Source organism: Eutrigla gurnardus (assembly GCF_963514095.1).
Source record: "Eutrigla gurnardus genome assembly, chromosome: 3".
Lineage (NCBI taxonomy): Eukaryota > Metazoa > Chordata > Actinopteri > Perciformes > Triglidae > Eutrigla > Eutrigla gurnardus.
The window spans coordinates 22,058,204-22,072,197 of record NC_139917.1 but is presented as its reverse complement, the minus strand read 5'-3'; the positions used below and the strand labels follow the sequence as shown (position 1 = coordinate 22,072,197).

The 13,994-nt window shown below is 43.1% G+C and overlaps 1 protein-coding gene across 4 annotated transcripts in view; it reads right to left on the bottom strand.

Annotated features, from left to right (window-relative positions):
• npnta (nephronectin a) overlaps window positions 1-12,875 on the bottom strand; it is a 42,316-nt gene extending 29,441 nt beyond the window's left edge. The window contains exons 1-2 of one of the 4 annotated variants that reach the window (XM_084006176.1): window positions 12,496-12,875; window positions 4,615-4,715 (exon numbers count right to left, since the gene is read on the bottom strand). In XM_084006176.1, coding sequence (XP_083862302.1) covers window positions 4,615-4,715; window positions 12,496-12,566 — 172 coding nt within the window. In that variant the 5' untranslated portion in view covers window positions 12,567-12,875. The remainder of the gene's footprint in view (window positions 1-4,614; window positions 4,716-12,495) is intronic. The other 3 variants (XM_084006177.1, XM_084006178.1, XM_084006179.1) reach the window with 3 other exon arrangements.
• Window positions 12,876-13,994: the final 1,119 nt, after the last annotated feature.

Below are 13,994 nucleotides of genomic sequence, written 5' to 3'. Positions count from 1 at the left end.
TGGAAGTGAATGAAGCACAGCGGCTGTGAAAATACTAAAATTATAATTCTCACTCAAAATGATGCCGCCGCTCTGAAACGATGAAAACACCATAATTCAAGGAGAGAACAGGTCCTGAGAGTAAAAGCATGCCGCTACCTGACTTTGATTGTAAATCAGCCGCGTTTCAGAAAGCCAGAATCGTGTCAAGTCATTTTGAATATGTGCCTTTTATTTCTGTGAATAGTCCCTCTAATTTTTATGAGCAAAACCCTTGAGTTTTGTTTTCACCTTATTACCTCAAGCAGATGAAAAGGCACGTCTAGACCTTTACAGCCCAGTGACCATGAAAGAAAAACTGCACAGACAATCTTGATAAAGTGAATTACTTAAACTGAGATATCACTTTTCTGCTTTCATCGCTCACTTGTTAGCTCAAATGACTTATTCAAAGAGCTTTAATCCCGTCCACGCCATTTGTCGAAACAAAGGCCGCACTCTATCAAACTAAACCCAAGCCTTAGTGGATTTGTAAAGTCCATCGGGATCCTATTATGTGTGATCTACTTAATATGGAGGTGATATTCAACCCAGTTCCTTTGTAGTGCAGAGAAAATAAATCTGGCTGCGTTTTTTGGTCTTTTGGACAACTCAAGTTCATCGAAAACAACTCAAGTCCTTCAAGGATGTTGTGGCTTTACGGGTCCTGCTAATCTCCGTCTTATTAACGTTGAACTGTTCCAGCATTTTACTTGGTAAACAAAACCTGACTCGAATGTTAACTTGAATGTTTTGATTTCAAATCTCAAGCCAAGTCTTTGGGCAGCCAGCTCTAAAGTATGTCAAGTCGACTGGGAGAGCGAGTTCATTCTCTGCTCAGGCAGACGTGACGCCGCTGTACCTTCGTTGTTTTGCTGCTGAATTCATTCTCTGAATATCTTACCGGGAACCTTTGAGGTGAGGAAATAAACAATTGGCGATTATTATGGTAATTCAGATACACGCTGAGTGCTTTAGTCGGTTGATTCAGTGAAGAACCCAGGCAATTTGGCTTTTCCGACCGTCTAATATGGATGAAATTAGTTTCAAATTAACAAACGCATACTGAATATCTTGTATCACCTGATCTTAGCTGTATTAAATGATCGACCTCCTGCTACGACTCTTGATCAACGCGTGTTTAGACCGTTTTCCACCTTCATCAAGAAAATGCAAATTCAAATGTTCACATTGGCAGTAAGATGTCCATGATGGCAGCTGGTTAGAATAAGTAGCTTCAAGTGTGGCGCTGTCTGCCGGATGGCCTGTCAGAACATTATAAGTGGAGCTTCAGTCTACTATAAATCTAAAGCACCTCTCTTTCTCTCCGTCTCTCTCCCCTCCGACTCCAGCAGCAATCATCTCCGTACCTCTGAACCATTTCCCTTACAGCTCAGGGTTTGTACTTTCTCCAACTTGGAGTCCATTCCCTCCTCTCTCCCCCCATTCTTTCAGTTCTGGGAGCTTTAAAAAAAAAAAAAGAGTCAAGGTTGATCTATTAAGTTTCTCATTCTTTGAGTGAAGTCTCACAAACCCATTGCTGAGCTCTGTGGCTGAGAAAGCCACAATCCTATAGCTCCGATCTAATCTCTTCTATCGCTGTGGAAAAAAAACCCTACCAAGAGTTGAAATCTGTACTGACTGCACACACACACACACACACACTCAGCCTCCCTCCTCTCAGGACTGAATCAGCCTTGATGGAGTACCGATTGAGAGAGTTGTGCACCTGTTCACGAGCATTAGGAAGCATTAAGACAAACTACTCTCCGAGAGGTTCCACTGAAATTAAGCGAAAAGCATTTTAGCAGCTCGATGGGGCGGTGAAGCTCCAACCTGGCTCATATTTTCAGCTTAACATGGAACATGTGGGACTCCAGAACAACACAGAAAACTTGATCACACACTGCTGTTGGGCTGCTTGAGTCATTTATGCAAGCGTGGGTTGTTTTTGTTAATGTGCTTGATTTATTAGAAAGTAATTGTCACATATGTCAATGTATAATCAGCCTTTATTCACAGAGGGAAAACAACAATTGCTTTAAATGGGTGAATTAGGAGTACATGGATCATTTCTTGCTCCCTAATCTAAGCTTCCATCGTAATCAAAGCACCTTCTTCTTTCTCGCCCTCTTCCAAAGCCCACAACTATTCCACCTTGGCTTCTCTGAGCATGGCGAGGCATAAAAGCAGAGAGAGCCCAGTACAAATGCACTTGGAGGTAGTGGGCATTGAGACTGATGGCTCCTGCCAAGAGGATTAATACAGAGTCCGGCCCCATGTTCAAACAAACACTATCAAATGATAAAATTGAGCTGTCTGAGTAAAAGAGTGCTGTGTTTGCACAAATCATTCCAGCACAGATTGTGTAGTTCAAGTGTCAAGGCTTTGGGGAAAGGTAGGAGTTTTTTTGTGTTTTTTTTTAAAAAACAACTTTTTTTTTCCGATCATGAAATCAACCCCCTTAAGCTATGACTCCAGATCTGTTGCTTAAACCGTTAGCATACCTGACACTGAGTGTTCATGTAAGAATAAAATAATCATATTTTGTTTCCAATGGAGATGAAGCAAGAGGTGGATAAAAAAAGGAGATTTGTTCTCACAAAGACCTGAGGTTAATCCGGCTGAGCTAAAAGGAATACAAAACACTGAGTTCATGAACTCAAGTAATATTCTCTGTGTTCTCCGGAACAACCATAAGAAATCTCGCAGCGAAAAACATGGCACTCTGCCATTTTTACATTCAATTGGTGTGAAAAATAGCTGCTAAACCCAGCAAGCAATGAAATCTTTCAGCTGCAGCTGCACGGACCTTTAGGCCCAACAAGCAGTGTGTGACATATTCCCCACCCCAAAAAAACCCTACAAAATACATGAAATAAACAAATAAACACATGTAAGTAGCTACAGCATGGCATGAAGAGCTTCAATTACATTAAAATGGTTATTTCAGCAATGAAACATACAAAATGAGTGGATTATAAAAACAACAAGACACATTAAAAACCTTTAAATAATTGGCCAGATCCGACATGCAGAGTTATGAACTTTTGTTTGTTTTTTTCCACAGCAGGAACTTCAGAACCCTCAACATGAAGCCTCCTATAACCTTGCATTTTAAGAGCTTGTAAGGTTCAAATCGCTTTGAGTTGGATGAGAACATTGTTAGCACTCTATCTGTAAATGTGAAGCTGCCATTAGCAGCCAATGAGTTTAGGTTAGCATGAAGACTGGGAACAGGGGGGAAACCGCTAACCTGGTTCTGTCCAGACTATGCTAAGCTAATCGACTGTGTCCTCATATTTAACAGACAGATATGAGTGTTATTGATTTTCTCATCTAACTCTTGGGAGGTAAACTATAGAAGGTCTAATAATTCCTACAAGTTGCTTGTTGCTAAGTTCCTGCTGTGGAAGATGCTGTACTGACATGGAATCAGGCGGCAGTGTGGATATCGTTTTAGTGTAGTTGTTTGGAAGTGTTGTTATTGTCTTGTGGATGGATGAAAGCAGACTGGCTCATATGTGCATGATGTATTAAAATGTTTCTTTTGCTAACATTAGACATTTAAACAGCAGAGAGCCAAATCAACATTACGATAATTAGTTATCTAACCAACTTTGATTGTGTGTTGATGAGATAGAAGAAAGTCTCGAATTAACTCTTATTTTGAAGATATGTGATTTGTGAAAAAATGTGAAAAAAATCTGTGTTCAGGTTCACGTCTACCAGATGCAAGTAGCTCCCTTCATGCATTGCTAGAATAATAACATTAAATAGTACGCACGTGATAATTTAATTAAGGGTATTTTATCCATTCACCATAGCAACGTATCATCATGCTTGTTGCGTTTTGGTCAGACATTGTTGTTTTTCCGGTGTTGCTTGACCGCCATCTACCATCCGCCTGATTCCACGTGAATGCAGCAAAAGGTCTATTTATGTATGAACCCCTTCTTGATTAAAGCAAAGCAGCAGCTTCACCAGCACAGGTACCAAGCCATGCAGAGGGTTTGACATATGTCAACCAGACCTGAAACCCATTTAGCATATTCACACCTCCCCGGGCAGCATTACAGGTGAGCAGAGGATTTTTACACAATGGGAATACACCGGAAATGTCACGTGTTAATATTTCATACAGTTCATGCGGCACAAACGTGTTGGATCGACGAGACACATTCTCTGAATCCTCCGAGCGGCGTTGCTGAATAAAAAGATGAGTTGAGCTCTCGTACGCTATGGACTGCGTTCACGCCGTTTGTTCTGGCAGCGTTAACCTATAATCAATCTCCCATCTACCCTTGAATGTGTCCACATGAAGCTCCAGTCTCCCCCTCATTATGGCCACCCGCAGTGTGAATATAAACGTCAGCCTGTCCAGCCATTATCATCAATCTTTACTGAAAGACCGTCCCAGGTGTGACGCTCCATTAACTGTGTGTGTTGCTGTTGTGACAACGCGGTGGTAACTGCGGTAAAGCGCTGCAGCATCTCCTGTGTCTAATAGCATCTTTGACCCCAGCTTGAAACCTCGCAACCTTGTTAGCCCCGCTCGCCCCCAGCAGCAGCAGCAGCAGGCATTGTGACACTCACGCTGGCAGTGACCCCAGGAGCGGCGTGTCCATCCCCAGCAACAGTCCACCCTGGCCCCGTATCGACACAGACCGCTGGAGGAGGCCATCTGCCGTGGCCACCTGTGAGGGGATGACATAATTAGTTCGCAGCCAATTAAAATGTCTGCATGAAAATCAGGGGTCTATGCAGCGTTGTTTGGAGGGATGCTTCAAAGCGTTCACATGATTCATTTCATTCCCCTGCTGTGGAGGGAACTGACAGACAAGTCTTTCCTTTTTTTTGCATGAATAACAGTCATTTGCTTTGTTTTCACCTGTTAAATGTGGAGTGTTTCCTTTTTTCCCAAATTGAAAGTCAAAGGATAGAAGTTGCCGCGTGTGCAGATTGTAAAGCCCTTTGAGGCAAATCATTAGTGGTTTTGGGTTACAAATAAATAAAACTGACTTGACTAATCGGTGGCTATGTTTTCAAAGTATTAAATATCCAAATTCTGCCACATGCACTTCACTTGCCAGAAAATAGTGAAAAGTGCCTATTAAATTTTCCCAGATCCCAAGGTGACATCTTTTGATGCCTACCCATCTGACTTACAATTCAAAATGCAAAGAAATTCAGTTGAATATCACAAAAGACAAAGAACAGCAGCAAATATTCCCATTTGAGAAGCTGGGACCAGGAAATATTTGACATTTTTGCTTTAAAATTGAAAAAAAAAGAAAGAAAAAATCTAAAACTCACACTACGTTTTCTTACATTCTCTGTTGAAGGCTGACATTTCACTGCTTCCATACCAGATTGTCTTTGCGTCATGAAAATAGAAGTGATAGCACATCAGATGGTGTTGGTTCAAATGATGTTAGACTAGAGACCCACTTTGAAAGCCTGCCAGACCCAATTTGAATTTAGCCTTCAGTGTGCATCAGTGCACATTGAATACGGATATGAAGCTATGCGTTGCTTTGTGCCCTTAAAAGTACAGTATGTTGCCAATCTTAATCCATTATATTAACCCATTTATGGAGTATGTGTCACTGTACAGAATCGGACAAGTTCATGACAGTGGAAGATATTATAATTCCTGCTACAAGGAGAACAAGCGGGTAATAGTGTTTATAATGATTGTTCTTTTTTCCCCTAAGAACTGCAATTCCTCTAAGAGAAATTACAGTGGGATGTTTTTGTTACATTATGTTCTATTCTGCTCAGAGCGAGAAATAGCTTCTTGGCAGACTGCATGTGGATTACCTTTTTATCTGTACTAAGGCTCTCCACATATTTATGGAGAGAAGAGGGTGAAGGAATGAGTCCATTTAAGGATACGGATGAAAATCCAAGCCGCATACTTTGAGAGCTCAGGTTCTGAGATGTTACCTAAAATCTATCAAAACAATAAATAAATGAGGAGGAAATGGGTGCAGATCATTGAAAAAAATCCAATATATGAATGGCCTGAACTCACGCATGCAGGTCAGAGAAAACACTGTAATCCAGTTACAAAACAAATGAGAAATTATCTCAATATACACCTTGTACACAATATGCTTTCTTTTGTGCCTCAATGACAGAGTGAGGTTGTTGCTCAGTATTCAAGGCACAGGCTTTGCCACCATCCCTGCCTGTTAGTGTCTCTATGCCAAGATGGGGAAATGCTAATGCTTGGCCTCGCTGCCAATCACCTCATTGGAAAAAACCCGATGGATGCTAAGTGAGAGTGGCAGATCCGGGGAAAATATGTGTCTGCTGCCTGGAAAGCAGGGAAGCAGTCAGGCAGGGAAAAACCTCCAAGCACACAGTAGGAGAGGGTAGGGTAGGGTAGGGTAGGGTAGGATAAGATAGGGTAGGGTAAGAGAGGGAGGGAGAGGGTAGGGTAGGGTGAGAGAGCGAAGGAGATGGTAGGAAAGGGTAGGGTAGGGTAGGAGAGTGTAGGGTAGGAAAGGGTAAGGTAGGGTAGGAGAGGGTAGGGTAAGAGAGGGTAGGGTATGAAAGGGTAGGGTATGGTGGGGAGGATACGGTAAGAGAGGGAAGGAGAGGGTAGGGTAGGAGATGTCAGGGTAGGGTAAGGTAGGGTATGGTATGGTATAGGTAAGAGAGGAAAGGAGAGGGTAGGGTAGGATATGAAATGGTAGGGTAGGGTAAGAAAGGGTAGGGTAGAGTAAGAAGGTAGGGTAAAGTAGGGTAGGAGAGTTTGGGGTAGGTAGGGTAATGTAGGGTAGGGTAGGAGAGGGTAGGGTAGAGTAGGAGAGGGTAGGGTAGTAGAGGGTAGGGTAAAGTAGGAAAGGGTATGGTAGGTTAGGAGATGGTAGGGTAGAGTTGGGTAGGAGAGGGTAGGGTAAAATAGGAGGGGGTAGAGTTGGGGAGGAGAGGGTAGAGTAGGGTAGGAGAGGGTAGGGTACAGTAGGGTAGGAGAGGGCAGGGTAGGGTAGGGTGGTTAGGTAGGGTAGAGTTGGAACGGAGAGGAGTCAAAGTGAAACAAAATAAAGCAAACTTAAAGAAATCTAAGATAATTAAAGGAAAGAAATGGAAAGGGAAAGGAAGAGGAGAGAAGAGGAAAGAATGACAAAGAAACTTAACAAAAGAGAAAGGATTGGAAAGGAGGGGTCTGGGCAGCAGCCAGGTTTAGATGCCACTATCTCTGCTAGTGACATACAGCCACCCACCCACACACATGCCCAAATGGCTCCTGCTGTCCCTCCGTACTGTAAACGCGTTACATAAAACAAGACAATCTCTGCCTGTGGCCATATTCACTTCAATTGCAAGATGGTGACAAAAAACAACAACAACCACCACCTGACAACCATGTAACATTTCAATGATATTCAAATCTGAGTTGCCCCTGATGTTCTCATGTGTACTCTTTAATTTATTAATCAGAGCACATAGGGTAATTGTTATCTTAGAATACAGAGGCATCGCGTGGGAAGAGTTCATGCTGATATGGCTGCTCCTGTATAACCTAATTTTGTCATATTCTGTTGCGGTTAATATGACATTACATAGTAATCATTGCATCTGATGACTGCAGAGAGCTGCCAACGCCAGATGCAGTGTGACATTTAGCAGTTTACAAACTATTCTGTGGGTTAAATAGATGTCCTGAATTATGGAGCTCCATCAGCAGTCCAGGGTTTATTGGCCTTGGCTAAAATCTCTTTTCAAATACCAGAAACTCGGCCATAGCACTGATCTTGTTCTCTTTCCACACCTCGAAATATATATATTTTTTGCAACATCAAATATATATATATATATGAAGTTAAAAAGACTATGAACAAAAGAGCAGATTGAACTACAAGCTCCCAGTGGATGGTGGGTGAGAGGGGTTCTTTCTGGGAGGTCTGTTTGGTTCTGTGGGAGCAATAATGAGAATGTGACCTCATGAGATGCAACAAGTCCTGTATTACTGAATCAAATATTTTCCTAATTCCTTCTCCTCTACACACGCATAGTGAATAAGGAATCCAGTTTCATGCTCTCAGTCCTCTCTTCATGCTGAATTTAGCCACAGGCAGTTGTGCACGATAACACGCTGTGAACTTGAAACTGAGGGTTTAATACAATTCACCAGCTCGCAAGTTCATCACACAAACACTGCACCGACGTAGAATTCATATTCTCTTAAAACATTTATGGTTTGAAAATTGGGATGAACCTCAATCAACAAAGGGAGTTACAGTGACACCACACACAAAATAAAAGAAAGGAGAAAAAAAAGCTTTTTTCCCCCTACATATCTCATCCCCAGCGATATTGTACTGAACAGAAAGCTGGCATATCAAATGGACGTGAGCATAATACCTGTATTTATTACTCTGGGGCTCTGAATAATGATTCTAAATTACACTAAGCCCTGAAGGAACTCAAGCAGATAATTATTACCCTTCACGCATGCCGTGTGACACCTGTCCTTGAGCACACGCTATCAGACGAGGTTCTACCAGGAGAACCTGAGAGCTTGATATTCACAATGAGGATCCTTCTCCCACTGTTTCACTAATGGATGCAGATCTCCCCTGGTCGACAGTGAAGAAGAGTACCTCAGAGAAGCAGTGTGGAAGGTATGAAGGTATATAATTCAACCTGTCTGTCTATCTATCTATTATCCATCCATGAATTTGTACCGAAAGCATGCAAATTGTACCCGTCAATGGATTTCTCCTGCACTCGTAGCGCCTCGGTGTGACAGACTTGCTGGGACCTGCTTGGCTCAGCTGAAGGCGTGAGCTTGTGGAGTCATAAAGTGTCTGGCGTCTTAATGAACCCGGCTGCACACGCTGCCAGAGCCGAACGCAAACGGCCAAGTCTATCACATCGTCACCATTGACAGATATCTGGTAAAGATTTAAAGTGAGAAATCCGCCGGCCTATTAGAGAATACATACAAACAAGACAAAACACATGTATGATGTAATCCAATGCAACACCCTGGAATAAACGTGATGCTAAAATGTCAGTGTTGACACTTCTGATGTAGAAATGTGTCTTTTAACTGAATTGTCTGGCACTTTCCTGTTGATGTACACTTTAAAAGGGCACAATGTCGGAAGATAGCGTCAGAATCAACTCTGGCACATCGTTAACATCAGTTATTATTAAAGCAGGCAGTTTTCTGGAAAAGGCAAAAACACACAGTTTGAAAATACAGCTCTCTCCCTGCAGCGCTCCCCTTTCTGTCTTAAGCCCCGCCCACCAGACAAACAGCTGGAACCTGAACTCGTCTTTACTTTTAACCATCGTTCTGATTGTGACTGTCATTGGCAAATCTATGAAAACTAATTTCTGTTTTCTTTGAAGACTTGTGGCAAAATAATTAGCAACACTTTCACCCGATCTGTGAAACACTTGGCCGGTAACGTGTTTTATTGTGTTTATTCTTCCCTTTTTGAAGGCTTTAATACCGGAATAGCCAATTTATCCACTGGATATTTCACAATTGAATCTTTATCTGAAGGGATGTGCATGCTGCATCTGCATATGTAAAAGAGCCAATAGGGACGGCCTCTCTCTGAAACATCCTGTGATTGAGCACAGTCTCCCGTCATGGCTGAGATTTTCTAAACCCCGAACCAAATCTAGTTTTCTCTCACACCGCTTGAATTACAATATGCTGAAAGGTTATCATTACATTTTTTCCCAATGACATCCATAAAAACTTGCCCCGGCTTTAAATCACGAAACTTGGATTTATCACTGCTGAATTGCATTACAATGCACAAGTGTCGGGTCACAGAGTGTATTATGGTGCATATTCTGCCAACAAGCCACCTCACCTTGCTGCAACCGCTGAAATCCTTGTAGGAAAAGGACGGAGCAAAATGTCAATGCCTATGCCGGTCTACTTAAATCACACACTAGACTGTTATGGTGACCAGAGGAAGCGTATGGTTTAATTCTCCGTGAATACGACATATAGTTTCTCAATTGATTTCCCACGACCTCCCTAACCGTCCTGTTTACGGAGTAAAAATGACAACAAAGGAGCAGGCAGAAGTTATGTGAGTCATAAAGTGAAACGCTGCATGCAGACTTCTCCCAGCGGGACCCGGCGAAGTTCATACGTCTTGTTTAGTGAGGTACTACTTGGATGCTTGTTTCCTGGATAACAGGACAACACTGAACAGTCAATCAGCGGAGTCTGACTTCACTTATTGTTTGCTCTCAGCAAACATACGGCAGGGTTTACACTTTAAATCTCTTCTACGACTCCTCGTAAAGATGTCGCCACATTCCTCATCGATATACAGGAGATGTTGAACGCTGGGAAATCCATAAATGCATTACTTTTTTACTTCATACTGCTTGTTGGGCTACCCATAAAATTTGACTCGGACAGTGTTGTCACACATTTTCTCAACCCCTGAAAGCCCAAATGTGGGTCTGATATTACGACGCCAACTTTAACCTGGCACCGGTCCACGGCTTTGGATTATTACCGAGGAGGTCTGGTATGCGCTGCTTGGCTGCGTTTGACTTCATTTCGTGACATCACTGGGGAAGAATATCCTCCACTGTGTGCAGAGCCTTTCATTTAGGCGTCTATGTTACATGACAGGAAATTGGCTGTCCCTCAGTCCTCAGCTGGAATAAGGAGTACAGCACAATGTTTTTAGCAACACACTTGCAGATAATTACGTGCAGCTCTGGGAGGACAAAATGATCTCGCCAATGATGCCCGTGAAGGACCCTTCAGGACTAGATGGATAAGCCTGTTAGGGACGCTCTGTAAAAAGGCAATAAGTGAGAGAGAGCAGGTAATAAATGGCTTTTTGTGCTTGTGCTCCGTCTCGGGGGATATTCTCTCAATGAATTAATATTGAGGCGGAAGCTCAGGCCCGGGCAAGTTTATACCCATAAAAATGGTCAAATCATGGCCATGGTGACAAGCCACTCCATCAGCGGGGGTGTTAATAATGTACAATATGCTGCTGCTAGGTTAAAGTAAATGATCATTACACAAAGGCGACGCATGAAATAAAAGCCAAAGCCAGAGCCAGAGCCACCAGACCATGGCCTGTCAGACAGGAAAAAGTGCTCTCAATAACAATAATTAATATCATGTGTGTAAATACTCAAGTTGTCTGTCATGTCGCCCCCTCTATCTATCTATCTATCTATCTATCTATCTATCTATCTATCTATCTCTCTCTCTCTCTCTCTCTCTCTCTCTCTCTCTCTCTCTCTCTCTCTCTCTCTCTCTCTCTCTCTCTCTCTCTCACACTCTCTCACACTCTCTCACACTCTCTCACACTCTCTCACACACTCTCACACACACACACACACACACACACACACACACACACACACACACACACACACACACACACACACACACACACACACACACACACACACACACTGAAACCTTTGACATCCAAATCGCTTCACAGCAGCAGGGGAACCGAACTGAAAGGAGGGAGGGGGGGTGGGGGGGGTAATCCTCCAGATGTCAAAATCTAGCAGCAAACAGGTGGAATGGCTCTCAGTCTGCTATTTGAACAACATCTTCAACAATCTTCAAAATAAAAAACATTCATTCAAATGAAGTAAAACATGAGTGAGGATCCTGCTTTGGGGCTGAGTCTGTCTGACAGAGATACACGAGCATGCATAACAACAGATGGATCACACACACACACACACACACACACACACACACACACACACACACACACACACACTTAAATTGTAAAAGCACACACAATAGTTCTACAAGTCTAGAAATATGTTTTTCTATACTTTCAAAGGAATGGGAGAGAGAGAGAGAGAGAGAGAGAGAGAGAGAGAGAGAGAGAGAGAGAGAGAGAGAGAGAGAGAGAGAGGGAGAGAGAGAGAGAGAGAGGATCGATCATGTTTATGAACTCAGACGTTCCTATAGGCAGATCGAAATCTCGGACACGTGCATGCTTTGGGGTCTGGCTCGTCTCCACAGCCGCGTCTTCATTCTACATACTTCATCAGGTTCGTGTTGGAACACGACGCGCCGGGCAGCGTGCTGTCACATTACTTTCTAATCAGCCTGGCATCTGCAGCAACAAACACGAGAGCTGCGTGGTGTGAAAACGCTGATGGGTGCACAAAATTAAAACAAAACAACAACAAAATCCACCGGTTTGGATGCACTTGGATTATGGCTGTTTTTACCGTAATAAAAGTTCGGAGTGATCAGCTGGCTCCTCGCATCATCCCACAGGAGCAACATGTTTCCACTCCTATATTCAGCTCTGCAGTTTGACGATCTGAAAATAATGCTCCAGTTTGCAACCACCACTCCATCTTTAACCAAATACGTGCGTTTTTTTGTGTGTGTGCAAAAAAAAACGCCTTAAATGGACCTCTGAATGAGGAATCTCTTATTTCACAAAAACATCGGCGGCTTCAGTGAACATGTGCCGCTCTTACCTGCCGTCAAAGTCTGCACTTGCAACGAAGCAGCAGCCGCACAACAACATCAACTTTATCCATAAATCCATGGTGTCGGGAGTTACGCGCCCACGCTGCCCGTTTACTCTCCGTAATCCAGTAAAAGCAGCGGAGGGAACAACCAGACGAAGAAGAAATCAGAAGAAGAAGAAATCAGAAGAAGAAGAAGAAGAAGGCGCGCAGGTAGCAAATGACGTCCTGCAGACTGTTCGCGGTGCAAACCAGTCCGCTGTCTGAAAGTAGTGACCCCGATGTGTGCGCGCGTGTGAGTGCACGTGGAGCGGGACGCGCTCTGCCGGGAAGAGAGCGCACAGCTTCTCTCTCTCTCTCTCTCTCTCCCCCCAGTTCCGTCGGCGGGCTCTCCCACTGCAGTCAGACCGCGTCCTTTAAACTCCAGCTCTCCAAACGTCGCGGATGTGGACTTCAGTCCGCATGTAACGTCATGACCTGTAACGTCATGACCTGTAACGTCATGACCTGTAACGTCATGACCTGTAACGTCATGGCATCCTCGCGCGCGTGTTTTTTTTTTCTTGTTTTGTTTTGGAAATGCCTTTAATGAATTGCGGAGCCTGCTGGGGCACGCAGGTGCGTCGCCCACCCAGGTAGACGTTGCTCACAAAGACAATGCAGTGGAAATGACTGGCTTTGATCGGAGAGATAAGCAGCACAAAACACAAAATGAGCGGTATTGACACCGGAATAAATGGTGTAATTATTACTATTTCTGGAATATTACTATTTCATCTATTAGGGTAGTTGCTTTTCTCAAATGCAGTTTAACCATTTTACTCTTTCAAATCTTGAACATTTGATGCATTTGATTGGTTTTACTTTGTCTTCTTCAACTTTAGGTTTATTCTTTTAAAGTGATGATCTGCCTGACTCCCTGTGCACCGCCCCATTCCATCCCAGCTATGCGTATGCTATTATTATTAACGCTATTATTATATTATTATTATTATACTTTTTTCTTGTTAAGAGGTTCGTTTCTACAAGTGTCATTCTTCATGAACAATAGCGTTCACACTGCATTTTCTATACAGTAAACATAGTTGTCGCTCCTCACTGCCTAAATGGACAGAAAGTAGACCTGCGGAATGAAGGCAACTAAACGCCATGGTTCTCCTTCTGACGGAGCAGGAGATGGATGAGATGAAGGTTTGATATGATTAGCCTGCTGCTGGTTGTTCACAGTAGTCTTTTGATACATGGCAGCGTCGCCTTGTTACACCCCGTCACCGAGCCGATCATAAATCTCTGCTGTGGCAGAGAGAAGCATGTGATGGGACACATACCGGGGGTGAATAATTACACGATTAATCACATCAGTCTCATTACTGGACTACAAGAATGGGATTCCATGATGATTTATTACACTTTAAAAGCAGCTATAGTGCAGATCCTTCAAATTATGGTACATGACTAATAATATTGGTATGTAGAGAAACGGATCATATAAAACGTTAAAGGGTCAG